Source organism: Polychytrium aggregatum, assembly GCF_025602895.1.
Source record: "Polychytrium aggregatum strain JEL109 chromosome Unknown BJ171scaffold_3, whole genome shotgun sequence".
In the NCBI taxonomy this organism is placed as follows: Eukaryota; Fungi; Chytridiomycota; class Chytridiomycetes; order Polychytriales; genus Polychytrium; species Polychytrium aggregatum.
The window spans coordinates 1,143,172-1,168,429 of NW_026516205.1; the positions used below are offsets into that span (position 1 = coordinate 1,143,172).

The following is a 25,258-nucleotide window of genomic DNA, read 5'->3' on the forward strand; positions in this document are numbered from 1 at the left end:
CGGCGCTCGTCTTGACGCTGCACTTTCTCACCCGGCATCGGCCAGATGCAGGCCCGGTGAGTGTTGGGCAATGCTGAGGGAGTGTTGGTTGGTTGTCAGCCAGCCAAATGTCTTGTCGGTTGCTGTCCACGTGCCGCCCAAATCCGGGACGGACATGGCCCATCCCCATCCGCCCCGGTCTTGGCGGAATGAAGTTTTAATTTGTGATTCTTTTTTTCGGGCGCAGATCCGCGATTTCCTGTCCACGCCGATCCAAACACCCCCGCAGCAAGCCAGCGGACCAGCAATCCCGCAAGCAGCAGTATTCGCCGAGCCTCCCCCCCTTTACGGCCTTTGATACTGTCTGAGGCTACGCCGTTCTACTTCGTTGCAACATCCTTATCGAACACGAGGCCAGTCTGCTCCCCATAATGGCACGGAAGGGAAAGAGAAAGGTCCATGTCCAGGCCGAGGTCGCCGACTCCGAGATCGACTATCGAAAGGGTGCCTCGGTCAAGGCCATCAACACCTTCGAGGATATAGGCGGCGATTCTGAAGATGAATGTGAGAATCGAACACTGTGGCATTGACGGTGGTGGGAAGGGTATATCGCATCTCCTCGTTGATCTCTGCGAGAACGGTCGTTGTGCGCCTCCCCCATCCAGAACGGGCGGGTCGAGTATAGAAGGAAGTGGCTGGCCCCATATGAAGGGAGCAAGAGCCAAAGCTTCACGGTGCCATTTGTTGGATCGCCTCTTGTCCGTCCAACCCACTGACCATTCCATCATACTCGCTGCTTTCCCGGCCCTCGGACCGACATTATGCCGCACCTGAAACATCCACGTCAATCGAATGGAATCGACTGGGATTTGACTGAATCTGCAATGCGGGCTCACGGAACGGATTGAATGAACGGCACACGGACGACTCGATATTATTGAATGTTCCTGATTACCGATTTGACTCCGACGGCTGTGCAAACCCATTGTGCATTGGATTTGGGGCGGAATGCAAATCTAAATTGGGCCAACGGGTGAACCTGGCGGACACGGAATCGATGCATGGATGATATATCCACCATCGCTCAGTCCATCAACAGCGCGAAAGCATTTCGCTCGGCGGTGCTTCACTTTATGACCGAAAGGACGACTCTGGTGCGTTTGCATGCTCTTGCTCATGCCGCTATTCGCGGTCGTTGCATTGGCTCACCACGCTCGAAACTGCCCTGGCACTGCACTCGGTGAGCTTGGATAGACTCTTGCGTCTGAAACCTAATCTCTATGTGGTACTCAAGATGCTGGATCCGAGGTCGAGGTGATGGGTCTGGATGTCCAAGACTCGGACATGGAAAGCGAACCAGATTATGATGAAGTGGACGACGAGGACGACGAGGATGACCCCGACGAGCAGCTTTTGGACAAGATCCGACGGAATCTGAAGCAGCCTGAGATGGTAGACGATATCCTCGACACGCGCGACAAAGACGAAGGTATGAGCGCGATGACCTGATTCAGATGTTGGCTCGTGCAGTTTCACGGCGTCGTGTCGCTGTCGAATTGCTATTGCTGACCGAACGCTGCGTATTTCTCCTAGAAATTGACCCTCGAAGCTGGGGCCGGTCACGAAGGAGCTTTTACGACGGTGAAGATGATCTCGACGACGATATTGGTATGGACCGCTTCGCCAAAATGATTAGCTCGGGCACCGCGAATTCCAATCGACCAGCCTAACGCACCGCCGCCACGGCCACTTGCCATGCTTTGCTCGCTCTGTTTCTGTGATACAATCGGTCCTTAATTCCTGTCCCCAGCCAAGGAAGAAGAGATTGAGGCGCTGAGGATGCGGAAGGAGCGCCTGGATGAAATGGGTGAAGAGGATTACATCGACGACCTGGAAGACAGCCTGGCCCGGCGAGTCAAGGGTGAAGCCGGAATGAAGGCCGAGGTATGCCAGTCGCGCACAGCTAGCTACGCCCTGCTTGCAGCAACTGCGAGTAGATTGTGTCCGGAGTAGGCTGTGCATTCAAGTCAAATTGGCAGCCGGATGGTGGGGAGCCTCCACTCCTTTCCCTCACACATTGCCGAGGGACAGAGTACGGGATTGACCTAAGCGCATCCGCTTTGCTAGACCCTGGTTCCAGTCTCGACCGACGACTTTGACCATCTGAACATCAACGGTGGCCTCTTTGGATCGTCGACGCCCCAAGTCGAAGTGCTCGACAAGGGCTTGAGCACTCTGTCGCCCGACAAGCTGGCAGAGATCGTGCGCAATACCGAGCCCGAGATTATCCATTTGCTGGAAGAATTCCGAGAGCGGTGGGAAGAGCTCCATCTCGTCATCGGTCCAGCCGTCAAGTTTTGCTACGGACACGTCGAAACGCACGGCGACTCGTTGCTCTCTGCATCGCTGTCGTACCTTCGTCTGAAATACCGTAAGCCATCCTTCATCGCCGCAGCAAGTGTCATTTTGATCGCCGCGAGCCAAAGTTTGGTTCGCTGCCATGGCCCGTATGATGGTGATCTAACACGGAGCTGTGTTGTGTATGCTCTGGATCCCCTGATCTCGTCACGTTTCCAGGGCTCCTGCTCGTGTACCTCACCAATGTAGCCTTCTACCTCGCATACCGAGCCAACCCACCGCCAGCTGTCGACGCCAAGCAGCACCCGGTGGTCGACACTCTGGTGACTCTCCGCGAAATGCTGGAAAAGATCGAGAGTGAGGTCGAGGGTAAGGTCAACGACGACGATGCTGCCGATGCCGGGTCCAAGAAGAAGAGCAAGAAGGGCAAGAGGGCCCAGAACAAAGCCAAGGGCATGGTCAAGCTGATGGCTGGCGTTCATCTGCTCGTTGAAGGCGGGCTCGAGAGCGATGGTGACGATGACGGTGACGATGACGCAAGCCTCGGCGTTGACGACGCGGAAGCTGATGAGGACTTTGAGGACCCTGAGGACTCGACGCATCGAATCGAGTCTCAAACGAGAACGACATCCAAGGCTTCCAAAAAGCCCAAGAAGGGCAAGGACAAGGACAAGGCGGCGGCCCGGTTCGCTGACCACACCGATGACGCAAACGATGTTCCTGAAGTCGAGTTTGTCAAGCTCGGCGGCAAGAATATGCTGGAAAAGAAGAAAAAGAAGGCGAACAAAGCAGCCATCTCCGATTTTGGCGAGGATCGGGAGCTTGATGATGTGGACATCCTGGACAAGGAGGAGAAACGACGAAGTCTGCGGTTCCACGTCACTCGCATCGACCAGGTGAGCTCCAGTCGCGGTTACGTTGAGATGAATGACTGCCCCCCCCCTTCAGTTCATTGGCAACAATTGGTCCGGTTCGCCCCGGCGCAGCGGCTGCCGGCAATGCACCGATGGCGCACATTCATTGAATCATATGTCGTCGGCATAGGTCGGCATGGCTGGGCTATGTTCACTGATGGGGCGGAGGCGTTGGCCGGCGTAAATATGCAGCATATGGCGCAGTTATTGACAGCCCATACCTATCGTGTCGGCGGTTGAACCCACCGCTCTAGGCCATTTCGAAATCTCAAAAACGGCTGCGCAGTGGTGACGAAGATATCCCGCTGCGGGATCGATTTGGCCGTGTTGTTCAGTCCGCCAAGCCTGAGCCATCCAAGGGGGAGGACAGCAAAAAGGACAGACGACGAGGCGCCGATCTGAGCGATCTGGATCCCCTCGATAGCGAGCGACCCGAAAATAATAAGCGCGGCCGAGACGAGGACCTTGAATTTGATCCAAACGACATTAATATCGGCGATGATCTCATGGACGAGATGATGGAGCTGCACGAGGAGTACGACCGAGGCGACGACGCCGACAAAAAGTCGTCCGAACGCAAGAGCGGTCGTGGCCGTTCGAGCGGTGACAAGGACGATGCTCTGGAGTACTACACGAGCGTGCAGAAATCCAAGCGGGCCAAGAAGGAGGAGCGCGAAACCGCTGTGATGGACATGAAGCAGCGCGACCTCGAGAACAGGTAGGATTTTGCATGGACGCTGGCCTGGACGGGGTGATGGTGTGCGGGAGCGGATGCGTGGGGGTCGGAGGTGGCAGAGCTCTGATGAATCTGCAGCAAGCGAGCGACGCCAGGACTGGGTAGCCCACTGACTTTATCGCTCGCATCCGGCTGTGCCAATACAGATACTACGAGAACGACAGCGTCGGCGAAGGCGAAAAGCGTCACATCAACTTCACGATCCTCAAGAACAAGGGCCTGACCCCGAGCCGCCCGAAGGCCAATCGCAACCCCCGTGTCAAGCGCAGACTCAAGTACGAGGCCGCCGTCAAGAAGCTGCCGTCATACCGCCGCGTTGCTGCCGACAAGTCCAAGCTCGGGGCATATGCCGGCGAGAGCACGGGCATCAAGGCCAACACCTCGCGAAGTGTGCGCTTCGTTTGAGACGAAATGCTGCAATAAATGGCGTACAAGCCGATTTCCCGGCGAATGCGGGTGTGTGCGGCCTGCACTGGAAATGGGCCACATTTTTCGGCAATATGCCGATTGGGGTCGGGTCGGCATTGTCAGCTCACAGCGCTTCCAAAATGATATAGGGCACCCTCCCCTGCTTGAAGCCAAAACTGCTGTTGTTTGCTGGGAACTGAATGCACCCACCCACTCATCGCAATCATGGCCAAACAGTATGTCCCACAAGATCGAGGTGGTGATTGCCTTTGGGAATGCATCCTGGAAGCAAGGGAAGGGATTCGCATCCAGTCCACGGAGACTCAGGTTCGCTCGGTATTTCGAGCAGTTCATACACCACCAGAGACAACCAAGTGTGCTCGGTGAACGAGTTCAACACATCCCAGGTGTGCTCGAGTATCTTGGTATCGATACACCATGGAGCTGTCCAGAGGGTCGAGGGAATACACCACTCAAAGAGACTGCCAGCCAAGACGAGAAACAATCTCACGGCTTGCTCGCTGGGGCCTACGGAAGTTCGGCAGGTTTCAGGCCTCTGATGCCAGAGAGTGACTGTCCCGTTTCTTTCTGGACCGACTGTGCGAACTGGGGAGGTCGAGATGGAACTCTATTGGCACTCCGAAGTGATACCCTCCGCGCAGCAACGTGATACCTCCGCGCAGCGAGGTGATACCCTCCACCCACATCGCCACTCGACCCCTGGCCGCTGCGTTGGCTTGCCACCGCCACCATTCCCAAGATACCCGTGCCCGATCACGTAGTATATGAACCCCGTCGACATGGTGGTCGCCGTTTGCTTTCCACAACCACCGTCCTCTGCGCACCCTACTCGAGAACCCGCTTTCCGAACGCACTTTGCTTCGTCACAGCTGTCCCCTCCTTCTGCCCCCTTCTGCCCCTCCCTCTGCCCTTGCCGTCATCTGCATCACCATGTCGACCGAAACTTCATCTCGAAACATCGCCGCTGAAAGCATCACCAACTGGACTCTTGCTCCCATTGCCCACGGCGGCTGGGGCGAAGTATTCAAGGCCTCGTACAATGACGCCGTGGTCGCTGTAAAGCAGCCCTTTCGCGGCCACTCCGATGCAGAGCTGGTCGAATTTCGGAAAGAAATCGCCATCTGGCGCAGACTGAACCACCGACACGTTCTTCCGCTCTTCGGCGCCTGCGACAACAACTCCAAGCACTGCATAGTCTCACCATTCATGCCCAACGGCACCCTCCACGATTATGTCAGAGATCCAGCAAACATTCGTCCCCTCGAGGAGAAGCTTTGCCTCCTTCGCCAAGTGGCTTTGGGCATGGCGTATCTCCACAGCAACAACGTCGTTCACGGCGACCTGAAGCCAATGAACGTTCTGTTGGATGCATCGTTTTCAGCCGTCATCTCGGATTTCGGCTTGTCCCACATTTGGACCGACTCGGCCCAGACCAACAACCAGCAGGGAGTGTCCGTTTGCGGCACTCCAGGCTTCATGGCCCCCGAGCTGCTGGGCTCCAACCACGAAGCGCAGACCACGAAGCGCTCGGATGTCTTTGCCTTTGCCATCACCATCCTCACTGTCCTCAACAACGCCGCGACCCCCTGGGTACTCAGCTCACAATCCATGGGTGGCTACACCGTTTGCAACTATGTTCTCGAGGGTGGTCGGCCCAGCCGTTTCGAAGGCATCCCCGACGACGTCTGGCAGCTCGTCAGCGATTGTTGGAAGCAAGATCCCAACGACCGCCCCGAGTTCCCCAGCATTGTCGAGAGCCTCGATCGCTACAAGGACTACATCCGCCCGACTCCTGAGCCATCCAGCTCCGAAGTGGTATCGGACAGCTCCGAAGTGGTATCGGACAGCTCCAGCTGCTCCGGTGCCAGTACCGCCTCTGGCTCTCCCAAGACTTCCGATTTGGCGTCTATGGAACTTCCTGAAAATTGCAATATTCCGCCCTCTCTGGCCCTGCGCTTCCAGAGCGGAGACCCGGATGCTGCCCTCGATGTTGCCGAAAGCTCGATCAAGCCGCTGGAAATGCCGCAAGGATTGGCCAAGTTTGTTGCCAAGTACATCACCCACAGCCAGCCCAGCCAGCCCGACAACACAACAGCTGTGCAGATCTTCTCTCGCATGGCGGATGAGGGCAATCTCGAGGCCCACTTCTATCTTGGATGGATGTACATGACTGGCTGTGGTGTCCAGCAAGACTTTTCCAAATCCTTTACCCATTGGACCAAGGTCCACAAAGAATCTGGCGATCCGGCTCTCGAGCCAATGGCCTCACACATGCTCGGCTGGCTCTACTACCTGGGCCGCGGCACTGGAAAAGACACAATAACCGGAATCAAAATGATCAAAGAAGGCTCGGCCTCTCACTTTGGCCTTGGCGAAGAGGCGTGCCTCAGCGGCTTCACCTTGAGTTCATCCAGAGCGACTGCAGCCAAAAAGTTCTTCGAGCTGTGCCACACACTCTCCGAATACGACTGGCTCTGCAAGCATCTGATGGCGGTGTGCTATGTCAACGGATTCGGCACCCTGCAGGACAAGACGCAGGCCTTCACAATCTTCAAGGAGCTGGCCAAACAGGGACATAGCGACAGCCAGTACTGGCTGGGGCATTGCTACTCGTATTGCCTGGGAACATCCCGAGCCAGATTCAAGGCCTTGTCTTGGTACAACAAATCCGTCAACCAGGAGAACCCCTATGCAATGCGGGCCCTGGGAGACTGCTATTATTACGGTCTCGGAGTTGCTCGAAGCATGCCCACTGCCTCCCTGTGGTATATGCGGTCGGCCAATCTGGGTGTCAGCGGCGCTGTCAGCGCCATGGCTACGATGATCAGCATGATTGGATTGTACCTTCAGTTCATGCGTTGATTTCTGAATATGTATATGCTGCGCAAGAATAAAACCATTGTGCATATCGAAACAGACGATGGTATCGTTGATGTGGCCGATCAATCGCTGATCGACACTTGTGGCTGCCCATTGTGTGTTTCGGTTGACCCAGGAACAGCGACGTCAAGCAGTGCATCTGTGCTCGGTTGGTGGTATCGCCTGCTGCTTGCTGCTTGCTGCTTGCTGAGGGACTTGGGCTCGCCCCATGTTCCGTGTTGAATTATTGTCAGGATCCATGATGGGAGGGCCAGGAAAAGAGGAGGTTGAAGATAAATTTATTCAGCGTTCAAAGGGCGTGGGTCGAAGTTCAAGATCCCCCCGATCGAGTCCCCTCCCCGTCCCGGAGCTCTAGGCGAGGGTTCTTTATATTTCGAGTCCGAGACGGGACGGGGGTGGACTCGGGTCGAGAAGTGTGTCGAGGCGTGGGAAGTGATGTGATTGATGGCGCGATGGTGGACAAGTTGCAGGAATGACGTGAGTAGTCTCTCGCGTCATGTTCACATGTGGGTCAGTCCCTCACAATTATGGTGCTTGCTCGTTTCTTCGGTGATGCAGCGATGATCTTGGGGAGAGGAGCCGGCAAAGCGCTTGGGGTAGCTCATGGGTCAGGGCCACTGTCGAGCCTCATAAGACTGTCGATGGCGTATCTGAATCCTTGGTCCGCGGCCTTATGGTACCAAAACATAGCTTCAGAATCCTTGAGGAAACCATCAGCGCGTTCGTAGAAGTCGCCGATATAGTGTTGGCCGTATCGATTGCCCTGCTCGGCCGATTTGCGATACCACTCGATTTCCTTGGAGTGGTCCTTGTCGACGCCGTATCCCCAGTAGTAGCACATGCCGACCATCCACTCCCCGTACGAATTGCCTTGATCGGCGGATTTGCGGAACCACTCGAATGCCCTTGAGTAATTTTTTGGCCTCCCCCAGCCGCATCGATAGCACTCGCCAATCCAGAGCTGGCTGTCGCTGTGGCCGTCATTGGCGAGCTGCTCAAAGATGCTCGCTGCCGCTTCATGGTCTCTCGCAGCACCGAACCCTTGGACCAGACACACAGCCTTGAGGTGCTTGTAGAGCCAGTCTCGATTTGATCCCAGATTGCACAGCTGAAACAGCTTGCAGGCGGCTGGTGACAGGGAGGACACAAAGGCTAGCCATGATGCTAAGCTCTCGTCCTCCCCGAGACGGAAGTCTCTCGACTCGTTCTCGCGAATGATCTTGATGCCCTTCTGTTGGTTTTGTTGTGTGCCCCGGCCGAGGTAGTGCATCCACCCAACCATGTGGGTGGCAATCGGTTTGATGACCGGGTCCGTCGACTTGGTGCTGACCTCCTGCCAGTGATTGAGGGCATCGACATCGCTCTGCTCGACACCGTGGCCAGTGAACGAGAACCACCCATGAAGGAACTCGATGTGGAGTCGGCCGTCTTCGCTGCCTTGATCTTCAGCCTTGGAGTACCACTCGATGGCGGTGTCGTAGTCCTGTTCGACTCCTTCGCCGGTCTCATAGCATCGGCCGAGAGCAACTTGGGCCTGTGCGAGTCCACGATCCGCAAGGCAGCGATACAGTTCGGCAGCCTTGGTGTGGTCCTGGTCGACTCCAATGCCATTGCGATGACACTCGGCCAGGTGGAACTGAGCCATCGGATGATTTGTGTGGGCTGCATTCTCCAGGTGGCGGAAGATTTGTTGAGACTGAGACCGCCGCGCTGCCCGGCTTACGGACTGCTGTCCGTCGAGATGGACTTGGATGATCCGGGCCAGGAAGAACGAGGCAGCGGGGCACCCTTGGTCCGCCTGAGCAACGAGCCAGGATCGGTCGGCTGTGGGTGGCACATTGCAGTGCAGGGCGAGTGCAATGCGGTCGCTGGGTGTGAGGCCGATCCGCATCTGTCCGTCTGGATGACGTAGTTCTGCATTCTGGCACCAGCGGTGGAAGCGAGGCAGCTTGGAGCTCAGGAGAGGCCGTGCCCGCCTGCACACTTGGAGCAGGGTCTTGATGGCGACATGGTCAAGTGCGAGCTGGAAGCGCTCGTTGAAGCAAACGATGGCAAAGATGTCCGGGCTGTGGTCGTCGACGGCCAGGCGAGTCATCGGTCGAGTGCAGGAGGAAGCGACGCTGGCATTCATGGCGATGCGAGACTGCGACTGTGGATGGAGGCGATGGCAGCAGCGATGGCGTCGTCAAATATGATGGCAGCGGGGTGGTGCCGAACGAGCGAGAGAGGCAGTCCAGCCAGTCCGAGTGTGCAGACAGCAACCAGAGCAGAAATCGTCGACACGTGAGCAAGTCCCTGTCATGGTCGGCTGGGAGACAGTACATTGAAACGACCGTAGGACACACCATTTCGCTCGGACACATGGATCGTATCATGTACTCGGACAACAACGACCAATTAGTGAGACAAATTATCTCAGGGTGTCCGTCCCAAGGATCCAATCGACGCCATTTAGCCCTAGCCCACTGAACCACTCGCCCTCGGTCAGCTGAGTTGTATATCTGAAGTAGTGTCCCCTATCATTTTCAAAGGGTTGCCAGCTGTATTCGGCGACTATATGGGTACACACTTACGCACCAGCCATATGGAGCCTCCATGGCGCACGCCAACAGCAGGAATACGACAAGATTCAACGTGTGTATGCAGGCGGGTTGGGGTCGAGCATCTCCAGCTTGGTTGACGCCGATTTTCCGACTGAAGCATATGCCAAATTGCTGCCAAAGCCTGAGTTTGCGGCGATCGGTGTGTTGGAATATCCGTCGTATGGCACGGATGCCGTCTCGGCACCGTCGCGCAGACCATCCTTGCCAGAGTTCGCAGTCGTTATGATGATACGGGAGGCATGGGTGGCAGAGGTACTGATGGCAGGCGCACCGGTGGCATGAACTTGGTGAGGAATGTAGATGTCTTTCGGAGGTTGGGGTATGTCGGCAACGGACTGGACGGGCATCAGCGGAATGTTCTGCGATGGTACTGATGCAGTGGCTCCGTTTGGGGTGTAGCCGCTACCGTTTGCTGGAGTGTACGTTGAAAGCGGATACGTATGTCCCAGATCTTGTCGAAACGAGTCCGAGGCGTGATATTGGGAATATGGCTGTGGTGGGTTGACGAACTGGTTGGTGAGCTGGTTGGGAGGGTGGTTGGCGGACTCGTCGAGGATCTGCGCAAACTTGGCCCGTCGAGAGCGATAGATGAGTACACCAACAGTGACAATCACAGCCAAGGCTCCGACGGTGCCTCCTGCGATGGCGGTGATCGGTAAGTCAGAGTCGATATCGCCGGACGGTGAGGGAGACGACGACGACGATGGGCCTGAACCGGATGTGGAAGCAGAACCAGGCGAGACTGACGCCGATGTGGGGTTGGAGACGGCACTCCCGGTAGCCGAAGCCGCCGATGGGGAGATGTTGCATTGCGGAGGAGTCCAGCTCGACGGGAACGAGAAGGTGCAAAAGTTGCTTGTCTCGCCGTAGAACAGGTCGCGACAGGAGACATAGGCCTGGTTGACGATAACGCCAACGACGCAGGCATAGCTGCTGTCTGTCGTGGTACACTGGTTGATGGCTTCATCGGAAAAGCTGCATCCGTGGACGCTGCAGCAGATGTGGGCAAGCAGGCGATGCTGCGAGTCCGAGGATATCAGACTCTGTACGTTCGATATGTACTGAGCAGGCTCGCTGATGCAGTTGCCGGCGGTGAGGGTGCTGGAGGGGATGGTGCAATCATAGGTGCCTTGCTGGTTGGCCTCGACGCAGATCTGGTTGACGCAGTAGCTTTGGTTCATGGCGGGAGGGTGGATGGTGCTATGATGCGGGTGAGCGAGGAAGCAGAGAATGTCTCGAGAGCGAGCAGGAAGGACAGGTGGGAAAGGGTAAGTACGAAGGAGCAAGTAGGCAGCTGGCAGAGCGAAGGCACCACGAACCAGATGGACCAGGAAAGGCGAAAGACCGGATGACGCAAGGGCTCTGAGAAGCCGCAAGAACAGCTCGAGCAGCCCAGGCGGCAACCCAAGCGCCATGAAGTGTGCCATGAAGTGTGCCAGGCCCGGTCGGCAACATCAAGGACACCACCATGAACACCATCATGAACACCATCATGTGGCACATGTGCGACTTCCGTCATACAGGCCTGCAGCGACACCGATCCACGGCGACCACGAGCTCTGCTGTGTTCGTTCGTGAGACAGCCAACGCAACGGGTGCTTTCGATGGTGCTGTTTCAGTGTGGCGCAATCGCCATCAAGCGCAGCAGCCGCCTGGGCTGAGCGGTGGCGGACCCACCCCTTGTTCTCCCCACAAAGACCCGTCTCCCAATTGACTGTGCCTTCCAACAGCGCAGCCGGCCGAAATGGGCGCTACGGAAAGCACGAGGGCAGGAGATCGACTGTGCCCGCTGTTTGTCCCACGGAACTCGTCCGCTTTTGATGCACCCATGGGACGCTGCCGACACGCACCGCGCGGGTCGCGTCTTGGGGGACATTGTGCCACTCTTATGGGTGCGCTGCATCGATGCCCATTGGTGCATTTTCGGCGTCGCGCGCACCTGTCTTGGCGTGTCCGCGGCAGATCCGTGTTGCCCAGTGGCCAAACCAACGGACCTGTGCCCAAAACACTGTCCCAGCTTCGATCACTCATCGCCACGTTTCCCGTTCGATCATCGGCGATTGGCCATTCGATCCAACCAGCAAACCAGTAGCGAGCAGCGAACAACACGCCATCTCATCGCGCTCGACAAGGTGCGGTCGGTTCTCGATCCGGATCGCGCCGATTCTACAGCCGCATTGAAGCTGCAGATTGGGCACGGCAGCGCACGAAGCGGCCTTGCGACATGTTGCTTCGGGCGTGGCTCGCCCCCTTGGTCTGGGATTTCTTCGCCAGCGCCGACATATAAAACCTGGGCATTCCCACCGCCGTCCTGCTCCTCACCGACCGCCCGTTGGCTTCTCGCTCCTCTTGGTTTGGAAAAAATGAGAGTCTCCGCCGCCATCTTTGCCCTCGCCACCACGGCCGGTGCCTATGCCGCCATTGTGTACGTTTCTCTATTCATCGGGTCGCTGCAGCCCCCCAGTTCCGTTGCCCTCCACATCTGCTTCAACCTGTGAGCCACCGCCTGTCCAGCCAACAGCTTTCTAACCTGCGTTCGCCGGCCATATACAGTATCCCCATCAGCAAGAACATCACCGCGGACCAGATCACCCCTCAGTCTGTGGGCGCTGACATCGCTGCTGTCACTGCCAAGTGGAGCACCCGCTTTGGTCTTTCGGGCAACGACAACAGCTTTGTCCCCACCAACACTCCCATCATCAACCTGGCCAACTATGCTGTACGTTTGAGTTATTTGGCACTGCACTTGGCGAGTTGCGCCTTGTCTACCTGCACGCATACTTTTCATCATGCTCTCATCCGCACTTTCGACCGAGTCGCTCACCGTGTTCCTCCACGTCTCGTTCGTAGTACCTCGCGCCTATCTTGATTGGGTGAGCCCACAGGTTGCAGTGCATGACTACTGGCCACTATGAGCTTTGATCACTCGCTGCTGCCAATGCTGCCCACTGCTCCATGTTCTGACCGCTGTGTCCCACTATTTTTTGTGATTGCACCCAGCACCCCTCCTCAGTACTTCAACGTCCAACTGGACACCGGCTCTAGCCGCCTCTGGGTCGAGGGTTCCTCCTGCACCACCTGCAAAGGTGCCGACAAGTTCGACTCGGCTTCAAGCTCGACTTTTTCCTCAACGGGTACTCCCGAGTCGCTCCAGTATGGCTCTGGTAGCTGCAGCGGCACCCTTGATTATGTAAGTTCCTCGACGATCATCGTATGCACCAGCGTTTTGGTGCAAGTGTCTAAGCCTCCACTACACTCTCCCCTTTACAGGACGCAGTAAACTTTGCTGGAGTTATCTCTACCTCTCAAATCTTCAACGACATCAGCTCCGTCGACTCAGTTTTCGCCAGCCAGACTGCCGAAGGCATCGATGGTATTCTTGGTCTCGCCTACAACAGCCCGGCTCAGTGTAAGTCGCACACCATGGTCGCCGACAATCTGCATCGGTGGCGCTCTTTGTCGCCGTCCTGACCGCCTCAAGCCCATAGGTACAATCACTCACGCCGCTTCATACTCTATCTGACTCGATAGCTGACACCTCTCAGGAAGGTGTTGTCCAGACTCTGAAGAGAACCGGCGTCATTGATCAAGCTGTCTTTGGCTTCTGGCTCAACGGCAGTCCTACCGACAGCGTCGACTCTAACACTGGTGGAGAGTTCACCCTCGGTGGCTATGACTCCAACCGCTTCACCGGCAGCATCACCTGGCTCACGCTCGATCCTTTCTTGGTCGGAGGCACCACCCCACTTTACTACTACTGGAGCCACGCTTTGACCGCCATCACCATCAATGGCCAGAGCACTGCCATCACCGATGGTTCCCTTGGTATCCTCGATACAGGTGGGTCTATCAGCAGCAGCAGCAGCACGCAGGCAGTCTCGCATCTGTCCTCTGCCCCGACATTGACCACTTATGCGCTCTCGCTCATGGCAATCCTTCTGACCTACTTGCATCTCCTTCCGTTGCTTATGAACTACTCTCCAGGAACGAGCTGGATCGTTGCTCCTCAGAGCCACTTGACCAACATCGTCCTTCCTGCCTTGCCGTCTCAGCCGACCTACAATCCTGCTTATGGCGTGTACACTGTGGACTGCTCTGTGGCGTCGCAGTTCCCTGTCATCCAGCTCGCGCTTCAGGGTAACCAGTTCTCGCTCCTTCCGGAGCAGTATATTCTCTATTTCCCTGGAAACAATCCTCCCATCTGTGTTTTCGCCATCTCGGCCATTAGTAAGTATGAGGGAAGCAGAGTTTGAATCGCTACGCCATGTCGTTGGCATGTACGAATCAGTTGCTGATATTTGATTCCGCTTGAACCCATAAAGACGGTGCCCCTGGATGGATCCTCGGCGATGTCTTCCTCCGCAACTACTATTCCATCTACGACTTCGACAACTCTCGCTCTGGCTTGGCTCTCGCGGTCGGCACGACCCTTCCTCCTCAAGTTCCTTCCCCGAGCCCGTCCACCTCCTCGACTACCTCCTCCGCCACTTCGTCTTCCGCCACTTCCTCGGCCACTTCGTCTTCCTCGGTTTCTCCTTCGTCCTCGGCCACTTCGTCCTCCGCCTCGTCCTCCGCCACTTCGTCTTCCGCCACTTCCTCGGCCACTTCGTCTTCCTCGGTTTCTCCTTCGTCTTCGGCCACTTCGTCCTCCGCCTCGTCCTCTGCCACTTCGTCCTCCGCCTCGTCCTCCGCCACTTCGTCTTCCGCCTCGTCCTCGGCCACTTCGTCTTCCTCGGTTTCTCCTTCGTCCTCGGCCACTTCCTCCTCTTCCTCGTCTTCCGCTTCGTCCTCCGTCTCGTCTTCCGCTTCGTCCTCCGTCTCGTCTTCCGCTTCGTCCTCCGTCTCGTCTTCGGCCACCTCCTCCTCCGCTTCTGCTTCCTCGGTGTCTCCCTCGTCTACCGCTTCGTCTTCCTCGGGTTCTCCTTCGTCTTCGGCCACTTCGTCCTCTGTGTCTCCCTCTTCCTCCGCTTCGTCCTCCTCCGTTTCTTCCACTTCGTTCGTTTCGACTTCCAGCGCCACCTCCTCCGCTTCCCCTTCGGCTTCCTCCACCGCCCTCCCTTACAAGTGTGTCCCCATCGGATACATGTAGATTGCTCTCCTCCCGTCTCAGTCCCCGCACGGTTAACTTTTGACATCTCTAGTTGTCGCTTCCCTCCGATTAGACCAATGTATCTTTACTAGACGTTAGTTTAGTTTACAGTGTTTCTTCAGTGTATGTCAATCCTTAGGTCTTGTCTTTGGCTCAAAGAGCCCCTCCAACTCTATTCAATACACCTTTGGTCCAAAATTTACAGCACATCTTGTTTTGAGTTCGGGATGGCATGATTTTCTGGAATCCACCTCACCCACTGTGCAAATCTCGAATGCATGCCTCGCACTCCCGCATCGCGACATTGCTGCCAGTCGATCGTCATCTCAGGAGATCGGCCAGATGTATTCAAGACTGTGTTCCCGAAACCGGCCAAACCACTGGATAGCGAGACCACAGTTCATGCTTGACTCATGTTCTCGCTGTTGCCTGTGTCGGCAGCACGTTGGTCCCAGCGGGCGGCCTCTTCCGGGTTTGGCTCGACTCCTTCGCCGTTACGATAGCAGCCGGCAAGAACGTGCTGTGCAGCCGGCAGACCAAGCTCCGCAGCGGATCTGAGGAGCTCAAACGCCTTGGACTTGTCGGTTGCTGTGCCTGAGCCGTCCATATAGCATTGCCCAAGCAGCAGCTTCGCCTCGACATGACCCTGGCTTGAAGCTGTCTCGAACAGCTCGAATGCCTTCTTGTAGGATCCCACTGTTCCGAAATCAAAGTAGTAACAGTAGCCGAGGTAAAACTTGGCATCCATATTGTCTTGTTGATCCAGCATGGATGCGAGCTGGAACAGGGTATCCTTGGCAAAGTCGACGTCTCTGTCTGATGATTCTCGATACCATCGCAGGGCCTGGGAAAGGTCTTTCGGTCTGCCTATACCATGCTCGTATTCAAATCCGCAACAAAGGGCACCGTAGCGGTCGTCTTGGTCCGACAGTCTTCGTGAGAGACGGATGAGGGCCTCTTGAGCCTCACCGGAGCCCTGCCGAGCCACCCGCTGATACCACTCCAGCGCTTTCCGATAGCTAGTGCGGTGCCCATTGCAGTCTTCGTACGCGCTTCCAAGCCAGAGCTGCTCGGACGCATCCGAGGGCTCGAAGTTCGAAAGGAGATCGAAGAGTGCGCGCTGTGCGTCGATGCAGCGCTTGCGTGCTGCCTGGCGGTACCATTCAACAGCAGCCATGCGATCCGCAGCGATGCCAAAACCATGCTCAAAGCAGTGGCCGTAAGCGAACAGTGCGAAGGCGTTGTCCGTTTCGACGTGAGCCGAGGAAAGCAGGAAGAGATGGACTTGAGATTCGAGATGGCCGTGATCCGCAGCACGCTTGAACCAAATCAATGCACTACTAATGTCGGCCTCGGTCCCAGTTCCGGTTTCGTAACGCCGGCCGGCTTGAAACTGGGCCTCAGCAGATCCTTGCTCAGCAGCGCGTTGGAACCAGTGGAGGGCGCTTGCATGATCGACTGCGGCGGTGGTCCCCTGCTCAAAATGCCGGGCCATCTCGATCTGCGCATTGACCCGACCACCGGCCGCGGCGGACTCGAGGAGCTTGAGTGCCTTCTCACGATCCATCTCTGTGCCAAGGCCGTCGCGACAGCAGAGGCCAAGTCTGAAATGAGCGTCGTAGCACCCTTGTTGAGCAGCTTTCTCGAGCCACGGGATAGCCCGAGCCGGATCCGCTTCGACCCCGAATCCATCGAGATAGCATTCACTCAGTCGGAACTGCGCCTCGGCAATTCCTCCATCGGCGGCCTTGGCAAAGGCATCAACTGCCTTGGACTGGCGGCGGGGGTCGGGCGAGGTGGCGAGATAGCGAGCATATGCGAGTTGGGTCTGCGGAGTGTCGGTATAGCTGGCCTGTGGAGCCAAGGAAGATCAGCCAGAATGAACAAGACGGCAGGCAACATAGAGGGTAGAGTGCAGCAACGAATCATACAGATTAGCGTACCACGATCTTTGTCAAGCGATGGAAGACCATGTAGATCTGGCTGTCATCAGAGACGTGGCGAGAGTACCAATCAAAGAGATTGTGAGGAATCTTGATAATGTGTTTGTTGTGCCGCAGCCACTGGGTGGACTCGGCTGCCTCCATCCATGCAGTTGGTGGCGGTCGGCCAAGATCAGTAGCTTCGAAATCGATCAAGGCCTTTTCGGAGCGGACGAATTCATCATCCCTGCTCATCCAGAGAATAGTAACGTCGTCATAGTCGGTGCTTGTGATGATACGGCCGTCGGGGGAGATGTCGATGGAGACGGGTGCTCCTGCGTGTCCCTCGAGTGTTTGTCTGAGACGGCCAGTTTCGATATCCCAGATCTTGATCGTATTGTCGTCCGAGCCAGAGACGATTCCCTTGTCGCCTGGTAAGATGACAATCGACTGGACGTCCATGTTATGGCCATCGAGCGAGTGTATCAGGCGGCCAGAAGAGGCATGCCATACTTTGACGGTGTGATCATTCGATCCGGAGATGATGTGCTGGCCGTCAAATGACACCGCAACTGCTCCAACTGCTTCGGTATGACCCTCGAGGGTCTGGAGACGCTTTCCAGAGACAATGTCCCATATCATGATCATCGAGTCTCTCGATCCAGAGACGATCGACTGGCCATCAGGAAGGGCTGCGAGAGCAAGCACATAGTCGGTGTGTCCTTTCAGATTCAGCTTGAGCCCACCTGTGGCCAGATCCCAAACCTTGATAGTGGAGTCATTGGACCCGGAGGCGATGGTACCCCCATCAGGAAGCAAAATAGTAGCTCGTATGTAATCCATGTGGTCCGTGACCGACTCTGGAGTCTGGGCATTCGCATCCCAGATTTTAACCGTCATGTCTTCGGAGCCGGACAGGATCCACTGGCCGTCGGTTGAAACGGCCAGGGCAAGGATGTAATGATCGTGTCCAACGAGGGTTCTCTTGAGATGCCCCAGGGATGCGTCCCAGATCTTGATGGTTTTGTCCCAGGATCCAGACACAATGAAGCGGCCGTCATGGCTGACGGTAACGGCGCCCACGGAGTTGGTGTGGCCTTCGAGCGTCATCTTCAACTTGCCAGTGACAAAGTCCCAGACTTTGACTGTGTGATCAGCCGAGGCTGAGACTATAGAGCCTCCATCAGGCGCAAAGCAGGCTGAATAAACCCAGTAGGTGTGTCCTTCGAGAGTGTGTTTCAGCTGGCCTGTTGTGGAGTCCCATATCTTGATGGTGTTGTCGCACGACCCGGATAAGATCCATTTTTGGTCTGGGGAGTAGGCGACACAACAGAGTGGCTCGGTATGGCTTTCGAACGTGTGCTTTGCTTGGCCGGTTGCAATATCCCACACCTTGATGGTCTTGTCATCAGAGCCAGAGACAAGGTATTCATTATCCGGGGAGAAACAGAGGCTACGTATCCAGTGCGTGTGGTCCTTGAGGACGTACTTGAGCTGGCCGGTGACCACGTTCCACATCTTTATGACGTTGTCGCATCCACCCGACGCAGCGGTTTTGCCGTCAGGAGATATGGCTGTCGTCAAGTAAGCTTGCTCGCCACCACCAAGGGTTCGTTTCAGCTGACCAGAGACAGCATCCCATATTTTGATTTCTCCGTCGTTCGAGCCTGATATGAACCACTTGCCGTCCGCCGAAAGGGAGACATAATTTAGGCAGTCAGTATGTTCTGTGAGTGTCATCACACACGGATCCCAGGTGGGTGCTGGACCGCAGGTGACCAGGAACGGAATCTTGTCCTCGAGTTGGTCGGCATATGTCTTGTAGATCGCCGTCTCCTTCGGTGTGAATGCATATCCCGAGTTGTACACCTGTGGTGCACTCTTGATGATCGGGTCGGCAAACTCGCGGATGAATCGATACGTGTCCTTGACCAGTTCCTTCGTGGTATCGTCGACGACGGTGCTGGGTGCCTTGGCGATCACTCCTCGCAGCACAGCCAGTTGCTCGATGATCGGCTTGACCACATGTGTGAGCGACCCACACTCGAGCCAGAAGAACACATGAGTCTTGACGAACCGAGTGAGCACCGCTGCCACATCGACCATCTCGGTCGACTGCCACACCGGACTCGACTCGGCCACTCCATCCACACACCACACAAAGTGTGTGATCCAGTGGGCGACGCTGTATCGCAGCGACGGTGTGATCTTGGCTGCGACCCTGTCCTCGAGGTCTGGGGTGTTGTCGTGAAAGTCGTAGATATCGCAGATGTTGATCACTGGCTCGTGCGAGAGGATCACGCCGAGACATCCCATGGCAAACACCGTGTGGAACGAGTCCGACACATGCCACGGATGGCCAGTCGATGCGTCACCGAGGAGATAGTCCGCCACCGACTTGTGGTTGAACTTGACCTCGGTGTTGGTGGACTGGCTGTCTCGGGGACCCAGTCCATTGGCGCCAGGATCGAGGACCAGACTGAGGCTCTTGAGACACTCGCAAACGACGCCGATCTCGAGTCCAAACACATCGGCGATGATGTATGGGGTCAGGATCGACTGGGCCGTGGCAATCGCCGACACCACCGTGACCAGCTCGGCCGGATGGCTCGACTGCGAGTGGATCTTGGCGAATGTCTTGTGGTACAGTCCCTTGAGATCCACCGACGAGTCGTTGATTTCTCGGATCATCTCGAGAGTCAGTGTCCGTGGCTCGTGTGCTGCGTCGCTCTCCTCGCACGGCGTCGATCCAGGCTCGGGAGTCTCCAGCTCGTGCTCGACGGTGTTGAGGATCAGGTTGATCCACACGAATGTCTTGGACTGGTCCAGCAGCACCGAGATCGCCTGGGTGCGGTCCGACTCGCTGAGGCTGGGATGGTCCCTGAGACGATGGTCGATGAACACCCGGAGGTCGCGGATGTTGTCCTCGCTCGACGGCTCGATCGTCGTGGTCGGCACTCCTCGGAAGGCATCCCTGATGTCGGCCTCGGGGCGGGACGTCAGCAGCAGCTTGATCCGGGACTCGTCCTTCAGCTGTGTGAGTCGCCAGGCCAGGAGCGACAGGATCTCGTCGCGCGGATGGCACTCGTCCAATCCATCGACCATCACCACGACGGCTCCCTTGGGCCGGTACTGGCCAAGTGCCTCGAGTGGATCCTCAATCACGGCCTTGAACAGATCGTTGATGCTCATCTTGTCGAGGTCGTCCTTGGAGTGGCCAGCATCGAGGAGCCGACGGCCGATCGGTGCGTACCAGCGACACAGTCCATATGCGATCGTGGTCAGCAGGATGCGGGGGTTGTTCTTGCGGGTGTCGTTGTACTTGAGGAACAGCGATGTCGTCAGCTGGTCCCGGCCAAGGAGGATGTTGGCGATCTGGGCAGCAGCGACGGACTTGCCGACACCGGCGACGGCATTGACCCACAGGACCCGGTCGGCGTTGTCGTCGTCGTCGACCCAGGCAGTGACATGGTCAAACAGCCACTGGCGGGTGCCCTCGACATACAGATCCTCGAGCGCCTTCCTGTCGGGGTCAAAGTCGATGGGATCGAGCAGGACGCGGAGCTGCGAGTCTTCGTCGGCAGCGAGGACGATGGGTCGGCTCTGGTGGTAGAGGATGCCCTCGGCGATGGCCCTCTCGGTCTTGGCCACAAGCACTCGGATGTACGGAGAGAGCCTGTGTGGTGGCGGGGGATGGACGAGTGCGAAAGGGAATGTGGTCAGTTAGATGTGGTCAGATGGATGTGCAGCAAGGTGAGGCGATGTGTATGGTGTCGTGTGGTGTTGTGAGAGAAGTCTGATGCAGCATGGTGCGCATGACATTGATGGTGTGCATGACATTGATGGTGTGTATGGTGTGCAGGATGTTGCGATCACGCATGACAGCAATGCAGCAGAAATGGCTTGCCATCGATGGGATGACAGCAGCCACCCACCTCATCACCGCCGTCCCATCGGCGGCATTGAACTGCTGGAGAGCCAGGACATCTCGGATGGTCTGGCGGATCGATACGGGCTTGCCGTCGACGAGGGGACTCAGATCGTGGCAGGGCGGCTCGTCGGGAAAGTCGTCGGGGTTGGGGAAGTACTTGGAAGCATAGGTCTGGTTGTTGATGATGCGGGTCGACCACATGTAGACGGGCTGGACGGTCACCGGGCGGCCGGTGGTGGCCGACTCTCGCATCCGACGCAGGGCATGCTGGACCTGAGTGTGAGTGTGAGTGTGAGTGTGAGTGTGAGTGTGAGTGTGAGTGTGAGTGTGAGTGTGAGTGTGAGTGTGAGTGTCAGGGACTATCGAGTGCAAGTGCATCGACATGGAGGCTCGGCCAACCGCTCGCTTGCTCACCTCCAGGAACTGGTTGTCTGGCTTGAGGTGTGCCTCGCGGGTGCGGCTCAGTCCCCGCTCCGACAGAACCAGCACAATGACCTGCGAGTTGACCAGGCCGTTGATGAAGCCCGTCTCCCAGTTCATGGCATCGACGAGACACAGCTGGTCGAGGTACGGACACAGGTTCTTGTCGTATTGGCTGGACGACTTGAGGGCGGCGTAGAGCTTGATTGCGGGCATCTCGTCGCTGAAGACTCGATAGCTGGGCAAAGAGGCGATGGTCAGTGGACACTCTGGATGTCGATGTTGCCAGTGCAGACATGGACATGGATTGATGATCAACCGGCTGGAGTGCAGACACCCCACACTGCACCACAGACATCGCCGCACCTGATGAACACCTCGTGGTCCCTGTTGCCCAGCTGGCACTTCCATCCCCTCGTCAGCGGAGGCGGTCTGTATCGGACCACAGGGAGAACAGCATTCTCGCTGCTATCGGGTGTCTTGGATGGCGGTGGCTCGCTCTTGTGGACGACAACAGGCGGCTCGGTGTTCTGGCGCTGGGCTCGCTGGATCTTCTTGATGGCGCCGAGCTTGAGCCCGATCTGCTTCATCTCTGGCTCGGTCAGAGAGAGGACCTGGACAGGCAGCCGTTGTTCAGCAACAATGTCTAGATGGCCAGGGGCATCGACGGCCGCAGTGTCGGCGACATTCCATCGCCAGCACGGACATCGCCAACCATCGAGTGCATCATGCCATCGGCGACAGAGCCAAGCAACCCACCAGGTCGGTGCTGTTGATCTCGTGGTCGACCAGGAGGGTCTTGTTCCTGGCGAGATCGTGCTTGTCCAGGAAGGCATCAAAGTCTGGCACAAGGGTCAGCAGCAGACATTGCCGTCACCCGCCATCGGTGATGCATCATCAACAGAGTCTCACCTGTGGCTGCAGACATGGCACGCTGGCTGCTGGATGGGATGTGCGGACGGATCGATGAAAGAATCGATGGAAAGCTGGATGGGCTGGAGGTTGACAGATGGAGACGAGGGAGAGGCACCGAACATTGGGCCAAGCGGAAAGGGCGTGCCAAGTGGGCGACCAAGCACCGCCCCCGTTCGGAATCGAGAACGTGACAACCCAGAGCGAATCGATCGGGCTGGCACAGCACATCCAGACCACCTTGCTGAACATCTCGAATACACGGTCAGATCATTTAGATCAACGCAATCGGCTTGAACGTATAACCGACGGCATGATCGAGACAGCAGGGCTATGCCAAGGACCGCATGTTTCCGATCCTGCCAACATGCGCCAAGGAGATTGTATCCAGGCATCTGCTTTCTCGTTGTTTGGGGCATCGCTCTCGCGGTTGGAGGAAGAACAGCCAGCATGGTCGATCAGGATGTGTACGGCCAACCTTCCGACACTTCTGAGGTATCTCCAACGCAGCGAATGTCATCGGTGCAGAGTGATTCATGGATCGCCATGTCAACACAGTCGGGGACACATCATGCAAGTCGCTCATGTACACTTTATTCAGAAAAAAACGGGACAATATAGCCGTTTCCATGAACAGTAGTATGTGCTGTGCTTGCGTCAAGCAAAGCCACAAGAAATAAAACAGATCACTTTGGCAGCCTCCGAGTGAAGACCGCCGGTCGCTCTCCGATCTCCACAATCGACCTGCATACTGTGATCATGTTGCGCGCCGCATTGACGTCGCGATTCCACACTGTCAGGCAGCTGGGATTCTTGCAGCTCCTGACAAAGTGGGAATTCGCAACACTGGGCGCATCGAGTCCTTCCAACCGAACTGGCTCCAGGCACTTGGAGCACACTTGCGAGGTGTTGAACCCGTTCGTCGAGGCCACCTTGACACTTCCATGATGGTGATTGGGACGGCGTCGGTGGTGCTCGAATTGCTCAAAGTACCGAGCAAACCGCTGCCTCCGAGGGCTGGATGCATAGCCCTTGCCTTGCCGCCATGACGCATTGCCAAAGGCGATCACCACATCGGTCCGTATCGGGGCGTGCTTCAGGACGGCCTTGCACATCCTGTCGACGGCCACTTGGCGCCTCTTGTGGCCCGTGAAGCGATGGTGGCGAGCCTTCTTGCCAAGGTGGAAGTCGAGCTGCACTCGCAGCTCCGGTCGCAGGACATGGGTGAGATGGACCTTGAAAGCCTCCGAGGACGACACCTTGGGCGAGGGGGTGGTCGACATCCAGGTCTCGATGCTGAGTCGATACTTCATGGTGTTGTGCCACTTGGTGTTGGACGTATGGCCACACATGTGCTGGTAGTGGCCATTGGAGAATGAGACCACCTCGTCTTGGTGGCCCGGTGCTTGGATGACCGCCGTGAAGATGGAGCCGACGCCTGGGTCGATTCCAATCCAAGTGGTGCGATCGGGGTCTGGGTCGCCGATGTGGGCCTGGATACGCTGCTCGGCAGTCGGAGGAGGCTCGATGGTCTCGGTGTGATCGGTTCGAGGCAGAAACTTGACGAGGCCGATGGTGCATCCAATGCCATCGGTGCTGATCTCGTAGTTGAACAGCTTGTGATTGATATCCCGGTCACGGAAGAGGGAACTACGCAGCTTGAAGCAACTGCGCCAGAGACGATCCTGGTTGTTGACACCGTCCTCACCTTCTTCCTTGAGCATGTCCCTGGTGAGTCCAAGGCGCTTCTTTGGACCCAGGAGTTGCCAGAGAGTGACCGTGTCAATCTTGACATACTTGGCCCTTGTAGTGCACAGAGGAACCATCGTTCACACGGCCGGAGGAGTGTCAAGAGCGAGCTGCTTGAGGCACCACTTGAGTCTGGATGCCAGCTTGTTGATCTTGGCCTTGGTGGTGCCGAGCTCAGACTTGGCCGTGGTGAACCTCTTGTCGTCGGAGGGAATGCCTTGGGTAGTGAGCTCGTCCAGCTTGGCCTGGCGCTGCAGCTCGGTGACTCGGAGGGCGGGCATGTCACAGTCGATCCACTTGTGGACATTGTCGACCATCTTGTCTCGGGCGAGGATTCCCACATGGTGTGAGAGGCGATGGAGGGCTCGGAAGCGGTCCTGGTCGTTGCTGTACCGAAACTCGTCCAGGACGTGACCAAACTCGGGATAGAGGAACTCGAGATCGGCCTTGGGTGGTGTCTGCCCTGGTTTCTCGAAGAGCTCGAGACAGGCCTCGATGGCTTCGTGCTTATGCTTGTTGGCTGGGAAGACGGCAGCGCAGAAGCGGCGAAGGAGTCGCCAGTAGGCCAGGTCGAGGTGGGTGGTGCAGTTGGTAGCATAGGCATTGACAGCGAGAGTGAGAAGCTGACTGCGAGCACCATCAGGCAGACAAGGGGCCGGAGGCAGGTCTGCGTGCCGAGTGGTCTGGTAGTCGCGAAAGGAAGCGACCAGATGCTCGTTGTATTTCTCATTGTCCCCAGTCGGCGAGAGGGCACCGGCCTGGACGATCTTGAAGCATTGGCGAACGAAAGCAGGTGTGGCCTTGGAGATGACGGGGACGGGAAGATCCTGCTCGATGCACCGGAGGATGTGCAGGTTGAGCAGCCTGGATGCCTCGAACTGGATCTGTGTCATGACCTCGACGGTGGCCTGGATCTTGTCGCGGAGAGCGGGATTGAGACAACAGCCATCCATCGTCTGCTTGAAGCAGCTGTAATGAGGGGCGGATGACCTTCCATCCACGGGTGGGACGACAGAACTCTTGAGGGGCCGGTAGTTGGGACACTTGTTGGTGTTGCAACGTTCGTGATCGGTGCCATCGCACTTGGGACATCGCTTGCCGGTACTCGAGGAAGTAGATGGACCAGGCTCGGTGGGATCGACATCCATTGGATCTGCAGAAGCAGTGGTGGTGAGCGACGGAGCAACAGACGAACAAGCATGCGTGGGATCAGAATACGAACCAGAGACAGGCTCCGACTGTGACTTGGCTTTCTTGGGCCTGGGTGGCCGAGGCTGGCCATCACCGGTACCCTTGCGCTTCGGAGGCATGGGGGCAGAGGATGCTGGATGCCTGC

General features: G+C 57.0%; 7 protein-coding genes across 7 annotated transcripts; 4 read left to right on the forward strand and 3 right to left on the reverse strand.

Annotated features, from left to right (window-relative positions):
• Nucleotides 1-228: 228 nt before the first annotated feature.
• On the forward strand, nucleotides 229-4,471 carry BJ171DRAFT_488384 (Sas10 C-terminal domain-containing protein). Its single transcript, XM_053109372.1, has 9 exons — nucleotides 229-543; nucleotides 1,068-1,133; nucleotides 1,274-1,468; nucleotides 1,573-1,647; nucleotides 1,790-1,923; nucleotides 2,107-2,410; nucleotides 2,557-3,233; nucleotides 3,506-3,969; nucleotides 4,134-4,471. The coding sequence occupies exons 1-9, from the start codon at nucleotides 411-413 to the stop codon at nucleotides 4,390-4,392; spliced, it is 2,307 nt and encodes a 768-aa protein (XP_052971152.1). The 5' UTR covers nucleotides 229-410; the 3' UTR covers nucleotides 4,393-4,471.
• Nucleotides 4,472-5,346: 875 nt separating this feature from the next.
• BJ171DRAFT_418940 (kinase-like domain-containing protein) lies at nucleotides 5,347-6,168 on the forward strand (the record flags this gene model as incomplete). The annotated part of the gene is made up of 1 exon (XM_053107363.1): nucleotides 5,347-6,168. A coding segment is annotated over one exon (822 nt), but the record flags the coding sequence as incomplete, so codon positions are not given.
• A 1,729-nt stretch (nucleotides 6,169-7,897) lies between these two features.
• BJ171DRAFT_419050 (uncharacterized protein) lies at nucleotides 7,898-9,187 on the reverse strand (the record flags this gene model as incomplete). Its single annotated transcript, XM_053107371.1, has 2 exons — nucleotides 7,898-8,300; nucleotides 8,760-9,187. 2 exons carry the CDS (start codon nucleotides 9,185-9,187, stop codon nucleotides 7,898-7,900), a joined length of 831 nt encoding a protein of 276 aa, XP_052971154.1.
• A 985-nt stretch (nucleotides 9,188-10,172) lies between these two features.
• On the forward strand, nucleotides 10,173-10,630 carry BJ171DRAFT_488391 (uncharacterized protein). Its single transcript, XM_053109373.1, has one exon. The coding sequence runs from the start codon at nucleotides 10,340-10,342 to the stop codon at nucleotides 10,556-10,558; it is 219 nt and encodes a 72-aa protein (XP_052971155.1). The 5' UTR covers nucleotides 10,173-10,339; the 3' UTR covers nucleotides 10,559-10,630.
• Nucleotides 10,631-12,262: 1,632 nt separating this feature from the next.
• On the forward strand, nucleotides 12,263-15,382 carry BJ171DRAFT_627244 (aspartic peptidase domain-containing protein; the record flags this gene model as incomplete). Its single annotated transcript, XM_053115548.1, has 8 exons — nucleotides 12,263-12,324; nucleotides 12,453-12,618; nucleotides 12,750-12,772; nucleotides 12,900-13,089; nucleotides 13,170-13,308; nucleotides 13,431-13,739; nucleotides 13,884-14,126; nucleotides 14,222-15,382. The coding sequence occupies 8 exons, from the start codon at nucleotides 12,263-12,265 to the stop codon at nucleotides 14,986-14,988; spliced, it is 1,899 nt and encodes a 632-aa protein (XP_052971156.1). The 3' UTR covers nucleotides 14,989-15,382.
• A 6-nt stretch (nucleotides 15,383-15,388) lies between these two features.
• Nucleotides 15,389-18,739, reverse strand: BJ171DRAFT_454775 (WD40-repeat-containing domain protein; the record flags this gene model as incomplete). The annotated part of the gene is made up of 3 exons (XM_053108260.1): nucleotides 16,932-18,739; nucleotides 16,274-16,840; nucleotides 15,389-15,724 (listed from the first exon to the last, which is right to left on the reverse strand). The coding sequence occupies exons 1-3, from the start codon at nucleotides 18,648-18,650 to the stop codon at nucleotides 15,389-15,391; spliced, it is 2,622 nt and encodes an 873-aa protein (XP_052971157.1). The 5' UTR covers nucleotides 18,651-18,739.
• A 2,310-nt stretch (nucleotides 18,740-21,049) lies between these two features.
• BJ171DRAFT_564905 (uncharacterized protein) lies at nucleotides 21,050-22,298 on the reverse strand (the record flags this gene model as incomplete). The annotated part of the gene is made up of 5 exons (XM_053113322.1): nucleotides 22,174-22,298; nucleotides 22,021-22,103; nucleotides 21,628-21,875; nucleotides 21,256-21,499; nucleotides 21,050-21,114 (listed from the first exon to the last, which is right to left on the reverse strand). Coding segments are annotated over exons 1-5 (654 nt in total), but the record flags the coding sequence as incomplete, so codon positions are not given.
• Nucleotides 22,299-25,258: the final 2,960 nt, after the last annotated feature.

What these genes read in the sequence shown, in the direction of transcription:
- BJ171DRAFT_488384 (XM_053109372.1), top strand. Translation starts at nt 411, where the DNA reads ATGGCACGGAAGGGAAAGAGAAAGGTCCATGTCCAGGCCGAGGTCGCC. An exon ending in CACGCGCGACAAAGACGAAG is followed by an intron (nt 1,469 to 1,572) that starts GTATGAGCGCGA and finishes TATTTCTCCTAG; the next exon opens with AAATTGACCCTCGAAGCTGG. An exon ending in CAGCGCGACCTCGAGAACAG is followed by an intron (nt 3,970 to 4,133) that starts GTAGGATTTTGC and finishes GTGCCAATACAG; the next exon opens with ATACTACGAGAACGACAGCG.
- BJ171DRAFT_488391 (XM_053109373.1), top strand. Translation starts at nt 10,340, where the DNA reads ATGTCCCAGATCTTGTCGAAACGAGTCCGAGGCGTGATATTGGGAATA.